Source organism: Vombatus ursinus, unplaced genomic scaffold (assembly GCF_900497805.2).
Source record: "Vombatus ursinus unplaced genomic scaffold, bare-nosed wombat genome assembly UNPS02012082.1, whole genome shotgun sequence".
NCBI lineage: Eukaryota > Metazoa > Chordata > Mammalia > Diprotodontia > Vombatidae > Vombatus > Vombatus ursinus.
The window spans coordinates 2,022,933-2,040,418 of NW_020951860.1; the positions used below are offsets into that span (position 1 = coordinate 2,022,933).

Genomic DNA, 17,486 nt, shown 5'->3' on the forward strand with positions numbered 1-17,486 from the left:
GCCTCATCGTAATAGTACAGAGTTGAGTCTGGATTCTTGAATGCTATCAAGACTTATTGTTAAGTCATTTTTCAGACATAGAACTGTGACCCCATTTGGGGATTTCTTGGCTGAGATACTAGAGTGGTTTGCCATTTCCTTCTCCAGCTCATTTTACAGATGAGCATCTGAGGCAAACAGGTTTAAGTGACTTACCCAGGGTCATACAATAAGTAAGTATCTGAGACCAGATTTGAACTCAGGAAGAGGAGTCTTCCTGACTTCAGGCTGGTTGCTCTATCCACCGTGCCACCTAACTTATCCTGCTAGAAAGGCTTTAAATATGTGTCTTTTCAAGTATAAGCTTAACTAAGTTAGGAGAGGTCTATCAGACAGAAGACTGGCCCTAGGTAATGTTTTAGCTCCTGCATTGGTACAGTGCCCATTTCAGGGAAATCATCAGTTCTCAAATTTATCACTATCACCACAGTTATCTTATTCTTCTCTTTTTAAAAATTAGGTTCAGAATAGAAAAAGTCCAAGTATAAGTTGCTATTATTCTTATATATTTAATTTTCTGTGGATGATTGCATAGATGGATAAAATGATTAGTTTTTGTAATTGAGTAAGAGTATTGGATATAACATCTTCTGTAACCTCCTTCATTGAAAGCACCTTCAGGAAAACTCTAGTAGCAGACAGGATGACAAGAATGGCATAAATCTCATCATGTTCTACCGTGGTTTTAATGTCTTTCAGTAGGTTTCTGAATTTGAAAGCTTTTCATTCCATGTGAAGGCAGCTAGGTGGTGCAGTGAATAGAACATGGGATTTGGAGTCATGAAGAATTGAGTTCAAATCCTGCCTTACGGTAGTATCTTATCACACACTTAGAATCTGTGAGATTTTGGGCATGTTATCTGTCTTAGTTTCCTCATATGTAATTTGGGGATAATAATAGCATCTACCTCACAGGGTTGTTGTAAGGATCAAATAAGTTAACATGTAAATCACTTTGCAAACCTTAGAGCACTATATAAATGCTGGCTACTATTAATTTGGATTGAGTTTTCAACATGATTACATTTATTAAAGACATTGTTCTTAAATTTTTATGAATCATTATTAATTCTGGGCATTTGTAGGCAACAGTCTTGTCTGATTATGCTCCAGTTCCAAAACAATGTTACTTGTTGAATTCTCAAGGATATTTTGGGATTTGCATTCATAATATGGATATTTGCCATCTATTTCTTTATAAAAGATGGCAAACATTCAGTGTATAATTCCAACTACACATTTTTGTCTAAGTATTGGTTAATCAACAGATGTTAAATTTTTGCAATCTGTAGTGATCTGTTGCACAGTTTCCACCACGTCATTGCACAATCTGCACTTTTGTAAGTTCTGGTGGCAATGGACTGATACTGAATTGCCGGCATAAGCCCCACTGTTTCTCTAACCATTTCTGAAGGACAATGACTCAACCATTTGTTCATTGCTTCTCTGTTAACCTATTATTGATTGAATTCGTGTGTGTGTCACCCGTGGACTGCCTTTTGATTCTACTCTGGGATTTTTTAAAAAATTATTTATTTTTAGTTTTCAACATTTACTTCCACAAGATTTTGAGTTCCAAATTTTCTCCCCATCTCGTCCCTCCCCCCACCCCAAGATGGCGTGCATTCTGTATACTCCTTCCCCTAATCTGCCCTACCATCTATCTCTCCCCCTTCTCTTATCTCCTTCCCCTTTTATTTTCCTGTAGGGCAGAATAGATTTCTATACCTCATTTCCTGTATTTCTTATTTCCCAGTTGCATGTGAAAACAATTTTTTTTAACATGTGTTTTTAAAACTTTGGGTTACAAATTTTCTCCCTCCCTCCCCACCCACCCTCATTGAAAAGGCAAGTAACTTGATACAGGTTATACATGTATAGTCATGCAAAACACTTCCATAGTCGTCAGGCTGTGGAAGACTAAGTATACTTCCCTTCATCCTATCCCGGCCCCACCTCCATGTATTCTATTCTCTCTTTTGACGCTGTCCCTCCTTAGAAGTGTTTGCTTCTGATTACCCCCTCCCCCAATCTATCCTCCCCTCTATCATCTCTCTGCTCTCTTGTCCCCTTCCACCCCCCCCATTTTCCTGTAGGGCAAGATAGATTTCCATACCCGATTGATCTACTCTGGGATCTTAACTGCTTCATAGGATCCATCCAGAGATAAATCACTTTTGGTCACATTTGACAAATCTGTATACCTGTTGTCAGACTTTTTGAAGTGAGGTGTATTTGTTCCAAAAGTATTTTTGTATATTTTAAATTTATTTATTGTATGTTCTGAGAACATTTATCAATCTTTCTCCTTTTTGATAAGCAAGTATTACTTTTTCTATAGCTGTCTGTATTTCTTTAATATTGTACACATTTTAGTTTCTATGCCTTCTAGATCTGTTGTCAACAGGTGTCAATTGCTTTTTGTTTCTCCCATTAAACATTTACTTCAAGTTGACAATCAGTCTCTTAACATACACACTCAAGGTGTCTTGCCTAGAGAACAAGGTATTTTTAAATATCATCTTCATCTATACCAACTCAGTTTGGCCTCCAGATTCAAGCTCTAAGCCTTTATTTTCTATTCTTACTTCTGTAGCTCCACATTGGAACTAATTCCTGAAGGTCAGAAAGGAGTTTCAGAATGTACTTCTGGTAGATGTAGTCTTCTCAGTCCTGGAGGACTGGGGAGCTATCATGGACCTTAGTCTGGAGGGTGAAGTTTCTTGATGCAGTGGGTGCTTTTGAATCATCTGTGAGAGATAGACAGAGGTAGCACTGGTAGTGGCAGCATTCCCCTGGCAAGGAACTGTGGCCAAGGAGGAATGGGGGTGGGTGGGACAATAGTGGCCATTGGATCTCTTACAGGAATTTTGCAATATGAGTCCCTGGACTAGAGAGGAAGCAGATTTTGGCTTCAGCAGCCCAGTCTTTGCCAAATGGAGCAAAGAACTTAGACTGAAGCTTCTAGGCAATTCAGCCTTTAAGAATTGAGAAAGCAGTGAGTCTCCCTCCCACTTCTGTCCAAAAGAATGGATGTTTCAATCTTAAGTTCCTTGTTTCCTTAAAGCTATTTATTTGCTATTTTCAAAGTATTTTAAAGCTGGCTATCTCCGAATAAAGATAAAGTCAATCTTAACTGCTTTGGGGTACTGGTTATTTTTAATTGTGTACAGGGAATGCCGATGAAGGTTGGAGGGGACATTCTAGTTGCTGGCTTGAATACACAAGAAGTTAAATAGGTAAGGGTACTAGCCCTATTCTGTTATTAGTCTTCAGAATCTGATCTGGTGGCTTGACAAGGTGAGATGATTTATTAATGACATGTATTAAAAAATACTCTAAAATTACAGAGAAAGGATTTCATATGGATTCAAGTTTTCCTTTGCCCTCAGATAAATGGGCTATGATTGCTAAGTTTGGTTGATCTGAATGCAAGAGCTCTAGGCAACACCTTCAGCCTCTTATGTAAAGGGAAGGGAAGTGGAGAGAATGGTGATCAAAGGAAAGGTCACATGCCTGAGCCAGGGTAAGTACACAGCCTGCTAACCATCTACGTCATAGCAACATCTACTAGTTATACTTTCATTAACAATTTAACATTTATTAAGTCCAAACCATATCTTAATATCATTGGAGAAAGTTTTCATACAATGAAGTAGCTCGTTTAATGTGCTTTTCAGTGGAGCTATTACCTTGATGCTTTCTATGCATATCAAGTATTTAATATGATATTTTGGCATGATTCCCTCTTTGACTTAAAAGACTCAGTTGTATTCCATAGTGATACAATAAATAATAGGTTTGAGACTACAAAGAACCACAGTGAGCTAAAATTGTTTTCCTGGAAGATGCCACATTTTAGATAATTTGTTTTTGATATCCTGCTGGTGTTTTCCACATGGACATCAAATACTTTAGTTCTAATTTAGTTCTAATTTTGTTTGGGTCTATTTTATATATTTGCAGCACAACACTAAACTATAAGTTTGGAACTTAGTCAAAGACTTTGATAATTAATAAAGATTGCATAACTGTTAGAGTGCTTTTGGTTGGCCTGTTAAATAGCAAATGATCAAACTGATAGAGTTGCATCCCCTAAAACTTTTTTTGGCACACCCTTTGGTTCCTCATCCAATATGCTGTCTTCTTAAAAAGTGTTCATAGATTTGAGTGATACAAGCTGTGAATGCTTTGTGTAAAGTACACAAACATTTTGTTGTTGTCCTTGTCAACTCTTTGTGATGCCATTTGGGTTTATCTTGGCAAAGATAATGGTGTGGTTTGCCATTTCCTTCTCCAGCTAATTTTACAGATGAGGAAACAGGCAGACAGGGTTAAGTGACTTGCCTAGGGTCACACAGCTAATAAATGTCTGAGATTTTAACTCAGGAAGACTTTCTTCCTGACTTGAGTCCTGGCACTCTATCCACTTTGCCATCTAGCTGCCCTCACATAAAAATGTAACTACCTATATTTGATTGGGTCTCTGACGTTCTTATCTTTCAGTAATAAATATATAATGTCTTCACATATAATGCCTATATAAAGGGAGAACAAGCTCACACCGGAGAGAAACTGGGTAAAATGCTTTGCTAATAGTTCACATATAAATGTGAAGCATCTGAGTCAATGATTAGGATTTTACTGGATTCCCCATTTTCCAGTTTTTCAGAAAAGCTAGCATTTTAGTAACCGCCCCCACCATATAAACATTCTGTCATTTATTATATAACTTTATGCAAGCTTTCTGTTTCACATTTTATCATAATTGAGCTTTTGTTGTTTTGCACTCCTCTTGATTATATACATGACTAGAAATTTTCCATGTCCTCCTTCTTTAGGGGTTCTCTCTCTTCTAATTTATTTGCTTCCCAAGTCTCTGTAATGTAGTTTTTTATTGCCACTTAATTGTTATTTTGTTCATTGTTCTGTTTGACTCCATATATCATTTTCACTTTTTGGCTTTCACTTTTAATTGTTTATAAAGGTATCAAGAATTTTTGGTATACAAAATACCAATGGAATTTTGGAATACATAAGTATTCAGAATTGCATTCTGAATTCTATTCTGAATATTTCTTCTTTGTTGGCTTTATTTGGATGATATGGTGTTCAAGTTTTCTATAACACAATATTGATTTCATTTTCCAATGTCTTTCCACAGCTTTTAAGACTTTTCTAAAAATGGTTCTGCCATGATAGTATTTGACACCTGTCCTTAAGACTATTCCTAGAGAGAGCTACCTTTCTTCCCATGATACTTCCCTTGGCAACAACTGTAGCATATACCGTCATGTGCAAGTGATGAAATTTGTTTACACTTGCTGTCAAATATTGTTGGAAAATGCATTTGCTCATGATGGTTATTGAAGATAGCTATTTTTAAAACTACTCTATTTTGCTGTAGTTTGTCTATTAGCTGAATTTGTGCCATTTAACTTAAAAAGGATTTTTTGAAATTCTAATCTAAATATGCCCACCTTCTTTCAAAATAATTTAAGACAATGGCGTTTTTCCTCATTTTTTTTATTAGTGTTTCCAGAATAGAAGTATAGATTTTCAAAGGCATTAAGTTCTTTAGCTTTTTCTCTCTCTAATCAGCTCTTCAACTTCTACTTGTATCTCATCTAATCTGATTTTAGGAATGAAAACGTTTCTTTCTTTTTTTTTGTTTTGCTTTTTTTTGGTGAGGGAATTGGGGTTAAGTGACTTGCCCAGGGTCACACAGCTAGTAAGTGTCAAGTGTCTGAGGTCAGATTTGAACTGAGGTCCTCCTGACGCCAAGGTCAGAGCTCTAACCACTGTACCACCTAGCTGCCCCAATGAAAACATTTCTTGCAATTATTTTGCAGTGCATTTTTGTGTTTATATTGTTGACAAAAATTAGTATGAAATCTTGGCCTATAACTGATAAGATCAGTTTCCAATTTTATTGATGTAGTATCAGAATATATTTTTTTAAAGCATTCAAACCTTCAATTCATTTCATTCATACTAGTGGTTTGCCCACAACAGTGGGCTTCAGTCATGCTGTACTGAAGCAGTTCTAGCAGGTGGGGTATTGGTATTTCTGTTTTTTTTGTTACAGTTTTTCTTGCATCTTTAGGATAACAGAACATGAAGGAGCATCACTCACTCCAGTATCAAGCTAATTATCATAATTGTCCCAAGTAGGTCCAGCTGAAACTTTGCGCCACTCTATTTATCTCTTATATTCATAGAAATAGTTATATGACCCTATCTGAGATGATAACCAAATCAATAATATCATCAGAGGATATTTAAGGGTTTTTGCAAAGCCTTTCCAGCTATGGTAGTGGTCTTAGGGCACATCACCCTGGCTGGTGGTATTCTCTTATTTTGCCATTCTTACCATCCCAACATGGATGTTGGATTGGGCTTTGATGGGTTTGTTATTATGGTTATTAGTAACAATAATGGTGACACTCCTTTGCATTTGTACAACCCTTTACTTCCTTCAATATCCTTTTTTATCTTTAATCTCAATTTATCTTCATTGCATATCCAAGATAGGCATTTTACTGAAAGGGAAGCATGGGCTCCTTTTTTAGAGGTTAAATGACTTCTTCAAGGTCATACAATGATTAACTCACAGAGCTAGGTCTCCTCATGCCCAGTCCAAGCTCTTTTCAATAAAACTATGAACCCAAGAGAAGATATTGAGGCACTAATTAAAAGTCAAAGGTAAGGTGCTAATTAAAAGTCAAAAATGTATCTGTCAACAGTAAGGTCTATCCTTCAGCTAACTAGCTGCCTGATCATCAAGTGTGGAGGTATTATCGTTCCCTATACAGATAAAATCAGAGGTCCAGACAAAATAATAATAGCTAGAGATAACCCTAGATTCTCTCCTGTCCCTAGCACTTATTAATCCATAAACAATTGCTTCAGATGTGGACCGGGGAAGCATCAGGTCATATTTGTTTCTTAGGCCTGTTTTTGGTTTGTTTTTTGTATTCCCCAACAGTGCCTAGTAACAGCGTAGTGGGAAAAGTGCTGGACTTAAGAGTCAGAAAATCTGTACAGTAGAAAGAGGATCTATGTTCAAACTCTGACTCTGACACTTGCTATCTATATGACTTTGGATGAGTCACCTGACTTCTCTGGGACTGTTTCCTCAAGTACTAAAGAAAGAAGTTAGAGTAGGTAAGCTTCTTACATTCCTTTCAGTTCTAAACCCATGATTCTGTGATAACTTCCACTTACTTGCTCTGTAGGCAAATTGAAAACTCATTGGGCTTCAGTTTCTTCTATAAAATGGGGATAAGGGATTGTATCTGCTCTGCTTCATTCACTCTTATATAATATCATGAGGATCAAATCAGATGATGGTTGTGGAAATGCTTTGAGGACTAGAAAGTCTAATAGACATGTAAGGTATTATTACTAATATACTCTTCACACAGTATATACTTAACTCCTTGCTGATAGAAGAAGATAGGTAGGGCAAGGATGACCTTCTGGAAAGGGAGCTATTGGTGAGGAAATCAAAGTCTGAACAAGCCCACTGTAATTTTTGGTGTGGTAGTGGTGATGATGATGATGATGATGACGATGACGACAACTGACATTTACACAGTGCTTTAAAGTTTGCGGCAAAGCACCTCACAACCATGATTGTGTTTGATCATAACAAAAACCCTGTGAGGTAGGTACTATGTATTATTATCTTTATTTACAGAGGAAGAAGTTGAGACTCAGAGAAATGGTGACTCGTCTATGATTATAGTTAATACATGTCAGAGGAAGGATTGGAAGCTAGGTCTTCCTTCCAGTCCAGTTCTCTTTCTGCCTGTCTTGATAGTGGTGGCAATGGTGGGGATTGCAGGGGAGAAATGGAGTGATCTGGTCTTTTACTATGGTATAGTGGAAAGAACAGGGGATTTGGAGTCAGAACAAGTCAATTTTTAACTCTGAGCTCTGCCTCTTACTAGCTGTGTATCCATGTGCAAATCACTTTTCTGAGACTTAGTTTCCCCATTAGTTTAAAAATGGAGATAATAATACTTGCAACACCCCAGAGAACTGTTACAGGAGACTTAAGGAACCTTCCATTCTGTGTAGGTTGTGGTATATTTGTGTGATACCACTTAGAACTTCTCTTAATTCTAGTACCTTCCGTCTTTTAACCTTTTCCTCTCTATCTTGTATATGCCTTGTTTGTACATGTTTGTTGTCTCCCACATTAGACTGTGAGCTCTTTGAGGTCAGGAACTGTTTTTTTGTCTCTTTTTGTATCCCTAGTGCTTAGCACGGTACCAGGCACATAGTGGGTGTTTAATAAATGTTTGTTACATACTGAATGCTTCTCTGCAGTTTGAATTAAGGGCATTCTCATCTCCTGACATGATGTCCTGAAATGGTAGATGGCTAGGGCCCCCTAAATGAGGAATATCCTAAAAAGAATTCAGTCTTTTCTTCCCCAAGCTTGGAGTCTGAGACATGCCTTTAGCATCTCATTAATTGATTTTACTTACAGTGATGGAAGATGGCTTTGGCTGCTCAGGTCATGTGACCAGCACAAGGTGGAGATGGAATCATGGAGGCACATTTCACAAGATGATGGAACAGGAAAGGGGCAAAGTCAGGCAGAATGAGGGTGTCACAGGATGTAGCGATGATAGGATGCAGTGATATCACACGGTGACGTCCCGAAGTAGCAGAGAGATGATGTCACATAGGGAGGTGATAGGTTTAGGGGTTGGGAGGAAGGTATGAGAGAAGTCTATGAGGGATATGATATAAAGCATGGTTTAGTTGTCCCTTTCCCCTGGAATTCCATCTCAGTAAGTTTCCAACAGACATTCCATTAACATCAAAGCAGAGTTTCTACTTCCATGCTTCCAACGCTGAATTCTCCCCTGAACTCTAATACTTTAAGCTCAATATGTCCCAAAATGAACATTTCAGTCCTATGACTTTGTAAGGCCTCTCCAGAATTCATGATCCCCCTAACTTCCTTATTTCTTTTAGACTACCATCCTTCCAGTTACCTGTGCTCAAAGCATTGATTCCCACTCCTCTGGATCCCTCTGGTTCATTTAGTTACTAAATCCTGTTAATTTTGCCTCTGAAGAAAATCTAGAATCTGTACCTTTCTTTCCACTGCCAGTGACATCATCCTAGGTCAGGTATGGTTTGCATCTAAGCTGTGCAATATATATATATATATGTATACATAAATGATATGACATGATATAATGTAACATAACGTACCAGTTCAGCAAACACCAACACATCAAAAGAATTTGATGCTCCATATATATACACACACATATATCTATGTACATATGCATATATATTTATGTATGTGTACATGTGTGTATATGTAGACACATAAATATATATACATTGTGTATACATACACATTCCCTATTTCTGTCAAGAAGGGAAGAGTTTTTCAGCTTTTCTTTTCAACAAGTGTCTCCATTTCCCCAACACTCAATTATTCATGTCACTTAATTCCTTGCCACTGTACTTTCACCTCTACTAGAAAAACTACTTTCTCAAAGGTCACTTGTGTTTTCTGTTTTGTTTGTTTGTTTGTTTGTTTTTCAGTTCTCGCCCTGTTTTGACCTCTTTGTAGCATTTATTGACTTGGATACTTTTATCTCTCATGACTTTTGAGTTGCTTTGTTCTCTTGGCTCTCTTCTTTCCTCTGTAGTTGTTTTTTCTCTGTCTCCTTCACTGTCTGCTTCAGCAAGTGGATGTTCTCCAAGGTTCTGTTCTGTGTTCTTTTCCCTTATCTTTCTCTACACTCACTTCCTTGGCAATCTCATTACTCCCACGGCTTTAGTGATCACCTTTATACAGATAATACCCAAATGTGTAGTATATTTCCAATCCTTTCTTTTGCATTTCAGACTTGCATCTCCATCTGCCTATAGGGCATCCCTGTCTGTCTGGGTGTACCATTGGCAACGTGTCTAAAACCAAGCTTATTATCTTTCTTTGATTATAAGGAATTAGTGTACAGGTCCTCATTACTATCTATTTAGGCCATTGCCATACCTTCCTAAGAGTTCTTTAGGCCTTCACTCTCTTCCTCCTTTTATTAAATTCTTAAGACCACTGCCAGGTTAATCTTTACGTATAGATTTGGTCATATCAGTACTCTGCTGAAAAATCATCAGTGGTTCCTTTTAGCCTCTTGAGTAAAAGTTATACTCCTTAGCCTGGCATTCAAAGTCCTTTTAAATTTGGCATCACCCCATTTTTATAGCCTTAACCCAACTCAAATGTTATCTCCTCTAGGAAGCCTTTTCTGATACCTTTTGACCTCACATGGCATTGTTTGTACCTTTTAAAATAGACTTAACATATGTGTTTTTTTTTTTATCATAAGTTTATGCATGAGTCATGTCCCCTTATTGTAAGCTCTGTAAGGGCAAGTATGTTATCAAAACTTTGAATCTTTCATATGCTTAACACAATATTCTTTCTAGAGAAGATGCTTAATACATATTTGTTGAGTTGTTTTTTTTTCTAATCACTGTATCCCCAGTACCCAGCACTGCACCCTTCTAAGTAAGTAATTAATAAATGTTTGTCGACTTTAATTGAAATTCAGGCACTTGGTGCTGTTCCTGCAAAATGCCTGATATTATCGGGTCCTGGCTCGGTCTTCCCCAACCCCTGTAAATGCTGTGTACTCACCCTCTGCCCTGCTGTCCTGCTGCCAGCAGCCCCATGTACCCCATTCTAAAAAGAACCTGTAAAAAAAGGTACAGGAGTAGTGTGTATGTGTATGATGAGGATGGGGATGGTACTGGGTAGGAAGTTTTAGCTTCTTTTTCTCACCCTCCTTAAATGGTACACTTTCTTTCCGAAGGTTGGCAGGAGGTAGAGGGTAAGGAGTCTCACCTGCTCCAGGGACAAGGAGGTAGACAGCGCTGTACCAAACACCCAATGGCTGGCAGCCAGTCCTTGTCTCCTCTTTTCCTTGGTTACTCATAGGTCTGCCCCATGCTGGCTGAGATCTAGGTTACAGTGATGCACACTGTTGCTTGGTTCCCTCCTTGGGCCTTCAGCAGACCAGCCTATTTTGGGTGCTGAGTGTATCGAGGGAATGTCATCTATTATCTCTGATTCCCACATAATTGGGCTCTCTCCTCCCCACTATGTGTATCCATGAGTGCCCTGAAGACAGCCAGAATTCCCAGGAAAGGGTCCCCATTGTGATCCCAACCCAGCAGAGAATCTCCCTCCCTTGCCCCCAAGTAATTCTTTCAGACACCCACACTCACATGAAGAGCTCACTCATCAGCCATTTGGCAGCAGTCACAATCGAATAGATGGGCTAGAATGGTAGAGTACATCATTAAGATCCAAGGCCAGACTGCCCCTTAGCCTCTAGACCTTAACAGCCAAAGCACCCCAAAGACTTTGTATCTTAAGTTAATATACAAATTACCCAAATACCCACCACCTCATCTTCTATTTTACCTTTAAGAAACAGTTTCTCAACATCATTCTGCTGGAGGAGACGTTTGAGAAGACAGCATGACATAGTAGAAGGAACACTGTGTGAGGAGTCAGGAAACCTGAGTTCAAGTCCTGGTGCTGTTAACTCACCAGTTGTTTGGGCTTGGAGAAATAACTAAACCCTTACTGATAAAATACTGCTGGTAGTAGAGTGGGGAATAGAAGAGGTTGGATTAGATGGCCTTTAAGGTCTTTTCTGACATTATTGAGTCTTCTGAGTAATTCCTATTGTAGGTTAGATATTTGTAGGAAGCTAGGAAAATTTACTTATTGACAGTTAATTGGAACTTCTAGGGAATAAGGCTACTGCTACTGGGTATTTGGAATGTTCAGTCTCACATTACTAAGAGGGGGTGAGGTGGGGTGGGGTTTAGAATAGGGAGGAAAAGTGAATCACTATTCAGGAGAAAAGCACTAAGGGCTTAGGAGGCATCTCTGATCTGAATCAATGAGTCTTGTATGGAGCAATGTGGCCAGAGAAGCTCAAGGTGGTATCTAAAGTATTCAAGTAATTAGAGGAGATTAGATTAAAAACTTGGTGAGTAATTGTTTTCCTGCTTGAGGCCCTCATACCCATACAGCTGACAGCAACTGTTTGCATTAGGACTTGGCAGGAATCTGGAAATGGCTAATCAAACAGCTCATCATCGAGCTTAGCATTCCATCGCAAAAAGGCTGGAAACCCAAGATAAATAAAATAATTAGTTAATTAGTTAAATCTTGATTCAGCTGCCCCTCAGTACAATGAAGAGGATTGGCCAATAGCAGTTAATTTAGGGACTATAGCTACCAAAATGACAAAAGATTGAGAGGATCTTGTTTTCAGCAAGTATGGAGGGCAAGTTGAATTTTACAGTGATTTAAGAGACAAGACTATTTTTGTCTTTCCTAACATACAACACTCTTGCTTGATGACCTTATTAGCTCTCATAGATTTAATTCATTCTCTCTGTCTCTCCCTCTCCTTCCCTCTCTCTCTTTCTCTTTTAAGACTGGGTCTCTCTATCTTTTGCAGGCTGGAAGTACCCAGCTCATGGGCCAGAAGCTTTGACGTGCTTCATTTCTAATGTGGACCAGTTTGCCCTTAGGCAACCTGGTAGCCTGCTCCAGGGGCTCACCATATTGGTGTTAGACTTAGTATGGGCACCAAGTGACTTTTAGCCCATTCTAGCTCAGATCTCAAGAGATCCATCAGCCTCAGTCCTCTTCCAGTAGCAGGGATTATAGGCATGCCCACTTCTGGTTTTAATTTGATAACTATTTCTAAGCAGATGTTTCAGCTCTTTCCAGTCTTTTCTCCTGAGCTCCATGGATGTCCCATAGATATCTCAAACTCAACATATCCAAAATAGAATTCATTGTTTTCCTGCAAACCAACCTCTCTTCTCAAATTCCCCATTTCTGTCACAGAAACCACCATTCTTCCAGTTTCCCAGGTTCAAAACCTCATCCTTGACTCTTCACCAGACAAATCCATTCAGTTACCAAACCTTGTCATTCTGCCTTGACAACCTCTCTCACAACTGATCTGTTCTCTGCTCACACTTTTGGCCATGCCTCCATCACTCTTCATTACTGCAGTAACCTCTTAATTGGTTTCCCTTCCTCAAGTGTTTCCCCACTTCAATCCATGTTCCAGGCTGCCAAAGTGATTTTCCTAAAATGCAGGTCTGACCATATCACTTTCTTACCCAATAAACTCTAAGGACTCCCTGTTGCCTCTAAGATAAAACATAAATTCTTTGGATTTTAAAGCCTTGCACAATCTGGCTCCATTTACCTTATTTTCTTTTGCCTTATTTTTTCACAAACTAGGCCTCCAAGTCACTTTAAACATCCTCTCTCCCCACCCCCCAATTCCAATTCCCCTTTATGTGTTGTCTTCCTTCTGTTAAAGAGTAAGCTCCTCAAAGGGACTGTCTTTCTTGTATTTGGCTGTATATTGTCACCTTATTTATTTTAACTTATATGTAGAGTACCTCATGAAAAAAGCCAAATTGGATGAATCAAAAGCTGGAATTAAGATTGCCAGGAGAAATATCAGCAATCTTAGATATTCAGACAATATTACTCTGATGGCAGAAAGTGAAAAATAATTAAGAAGCCTCTTAATGAAGGTGAAAGAAGAGAGAGTAAAAAGATGCCTTGAAGCTTAACATCAAGCCAACCCCTTCCAAAAAAAAAAAAAACCAACAAACCTAAGATCATAGTAACTAGTCTTATCACTTCCTGGCAAATAAAGAGAGAAGAAATGGAAGCAGTATCAGATTTTATATTCTTTGGCTCAAAGATCACTGCAAACAGTGAATGCAGTCATGAAATTAAAAGATGCTTGCTCGTTGGAAGGAAAACTGTTGTGGTTTTGTACTTTGTTTTCGAAGAGGAACAATGACATCATTGGGTGATGTCTTGACTCATGTAAATTGAATTTAAGTGAGGCAGAGTTGCACAGGGTTGTCAACCTCACTCTCTTCCAGAGTCACTGAAGTCCAACGTTAAGACAGGATGACTGGCAATGGCCCAGGATACCCTTGGCATCTTCAATAGCTGACCAAGCTCTAAGTGCTCCACAGCACCTGCTTCAACCACTTTCAAGTTGTTCTCACCTGCCCATTCTACTGGGAAGTCTTCACATGCTTGGGGTAGATGTCCCCCCCCCCAACTCACTGATGGGTTTGAGGCCTATTGGTTACTGTCAACCTGATTTAGCCTGTCTGCCAAGATGGTTTACTAGGGTGTGGCCACTGTGCATGCTACAGCTTCTTGGAGCCACAGGTGAGAGTTGAGTGCCAGTTAAACACCAAAGGTGGATGAGCAGCCCTGAAAAGGGCTTGGCAAGCCCTCACACCAGAGGTGCTGGTCCTCCTTGAACACCTGTAAATCTGGACAGCATACTAAAAAAACAGACATCACCTTGCTGACAAAGGTCTGTATAGTCAAAGAAATGGTTTTTCCTGTCGCAACGTATGGCTGTGAGAGTTAGACTATAAGGAAAGCTGAGCACCACAGAATCAACACTTTCTAATTGTGGTATTGGAGAAGACTTTTGTTAGTACTCTGGGCAGCAAGTCCTTATCAGTCAATACTTAAAGAAATTAATTCATACTATTCATTGGAAGGTCAAGTACTGAAGCTGAAATGTAAATATTTTGGCCACATAATGAGAAGACAGGACCTGGAAAAGACCTTAATGTTGGGAAAAGATTGAAGGCCAAAGGAGAAGGGGACAGCAGAGGATGATATGGACAGATAATATGGAAGCAACAAACATGAACTTAGACTTTGGGATATAGTGGAGGACAGAAGGGGTTGGTGTGTTATGGTCACAAAGAGTTGGACAGGACTGAATGACTAAACGACAATAGCACTTAGCACAGTGCTCGACCCACAATAAGCGTTGAATAAATGCTCTAGTTATCTTATTATATATTACTTCTGTTTCCACACACCATGGTCCAGCTACGCTGGCTTTGGTGCAGTTCTTCACACATAACACTCCATTTCTCACTTGGTGCCTTTGCACTGGCTGTTCTTTCTCCTCACCTCTGCCTTTTAAAAACTCTTGTTTCCTTTAAGACTCAGCTCAACAACCACTTTCTATGGGAAACTTTCCCGATTGTTTTCAATATGTATTCTGTATAGGGGGATAGGGACTGACTGTGTTATTTCATTGGTATAGGCAAATCCCTTCCCCAATGCAGGGCAGCAACTTTACTACACCTTATAGTCCTAGAGCACTGAGAAGTTAAATGACTTTCCCAGAGTCAGAGGTGGGACTTGAATGCAAGTCTTCCTGACTTTAAGGACAGATCTCTACACCATGCTGTCTCCTATATATATTCCATATATACTTATATATGTATCTGCAGTCTTTCTGATAGAGTGAGGTACTTAGAAGCAGGTAGTGTTTTATTCTTTGTGTGTGTGTGTGAGCACACCTGACACAAGCATCTTGCTTGATTTAGTTTTTCTCTAAGGCTGATATGAAAGAGCTGGAAGAACACCTTTCTGGGTTATCAGAAAAAATGAGATCTTCTTTGAAGGTATAGAGCAAGTAGTTCAGGAAGAAAGAAAAGTGAGGAGCAGGGGGAGGATGGAGTTGAAGTGGTAGGAAGATGAAGGGTAGAAAAAGTGACACAGAGGAGGAAAGAAGGACTCTTGAACATTTGGAACTGAGTAATAGTTTTAAGACAGGCAAGGGACCAGCTTTATGTGTTCCAAGAATAAAGATGTAACATCCACAGGCACCATCCAGAGTGTGGCCAGCCAGTAACCTTGGGAGGGAGAGATTAATAGCATAGGTTGGTGATTGACACCAGGGGGACCAGGGTGGCTGGCTATTTGTTGTCCTGACTTTTCAAACTTGATGACAACTGCCCTCTTCCGGTGATTAACCAGAAGGAACCCAGCAAGTGTCGCTTCATTATGGAATCTCGCGCAAGAGACTGAAGACTTTAGGGCGCACAGTGTTTTGTTTTAACTTTAAATTCTGTTTAAAATTTTTTGTTTTCTTAAAGTTGTTGCGGAATGAAGCTGTGGGCTTCAGAAGAAGCAGATTTGGTAACTGAACAGTTGCTAAAGAAGATGGCATCTAAAAGCAGGATTTTAATTTGTATTAAACTTCTCTGGTGATGTAGTCACCCGAAGGCTGGTTAAAAAAAAAAAAAAATATATATATATATAAAATACATATCTATTATACATATCTACACACATATATACATACATACAATACACACACACACACATACACACACATGTATATATATTCCCTGGATGGAGTCTTGTAAGTCTGATGAAGAAAAGAGAAAGAGGAGGGGGGAGAGATACTCCATCCTCTAAGGCCAGAGAGTAAAAATATGCAAGAGCCTAAGGAGACAGCGCCCCAGAGGAGAGCCCGCAGTAACTCCCGGATACAAAGCACACGATCCTAAACTTCCCAGGTTTCGCTGGATTTGGCAGGATGGGACTCATGACTGGTGTTAGGGCTTTGTGAGGGTGAGACGGAATAAGGCGGTGAAGAAGGCTGAGGAGATCCAGGGACTGCTGGAGCCGGGAAAGTTGGGTGAAGGGCATCCGTCTTAGAGAGAATCGGAGGAAGAACTGTGTGCACTGCGCCCCTCCCCCCTCCCCCCTCCCAAGCGCCGCGGGCACCGAGAGGGTGGAGGACTACAGGGCTAGACGGTGCACAGAGTGCACATGCGAGCCCTGGTTCCGGTAGCCTTCAGGGGAAGTTCCGGTCAAGTTTTGAGGGAACTACGACCCGCGCGGGGGCTAGTGCTTCCCCGGCAAGGACCTGGGGACCCTGTCCCTGCGACCCGTGGCACACAGGGAGGCAGAGAGGGGCCAAAGTGGAGATGAGCGGAGCCCATCCTCAAGGTCAGCGGAAGGAAGCAGGGGGACCGGCGCAGCTTGCCGGCCTCTGTCTTCTCGCTTCCTCATGGCGTCCTCTGCCAACAAACCTTGGCGGAAGTTCTTTAGACCACAGGCAGTGGGACGCCCGGGCGCTCTAGCTCTGTGGTCCTCCACCGACTCAGTGGCAGTGTTTAAATAACGTATGGGGGAGGGACGGGATTCTTCAATTGTCTGGCCACACACAGGGCATATTCGCTTAGCAAGAAGCAGAAGGGCTGATCGTAATGATTTCATTATTCCAAAGATGGAGGAAGTGACAAAGAGAATTATTATTCTGGACCTAGTTATGACCGACAAATGGGGACCATCGGTTTCCCATTGAACTGGAACATAAATGATTTGGGGGTGGGATGGGGTGAGGTGGGGCGGCATCTTAGAATTTGTGATAAACACAATTCAGGTGCCACCCTTTCCTGTAGTTAGTTCCCCATCACCTATTACTTTGTATTTCCATAGCTAAAAGTATTCTTAGGAGGGTCCCAGTCTTTCCTCTGACTCTGTTAGCTTCAGGTCCCCATGCCGTGTA

General features: G+C 40.0%; 1 protein-coding gene across 1 annotated transcript in view; it reads right to left on the reverse strand.

Annotated features, from left to right (window-relative positions):
• CACNA2D4 (calcium voltage-gated channel auxiliary subunit alpha2delta 4) overlaps positions 1–17,486 on the reverse strand; it is a 163,442-nt gene that overhangs the window by 9,084 nt on the left and 136,872 nt on the right. Inside the window, exons 33-35 of the mRNA XM_027857342.1 lie at positions 11,308–11,360; positions 10,718–10,773; positions 8,538–8,558 (exon numbers count right to left, since the gene is read on the reverse strand). Of these exons, the coding sequence (XP_027713143.1) occupies positions 8,538–8,558; positions 10,718–10,773; positions 11,308–11,360 (130 nt within the window). The remainder of the gene's footprint in view (positions 1–8,537; positions 8,559–10,717; positions 10,774–11,307; positions 11,361–17,486) is intronic.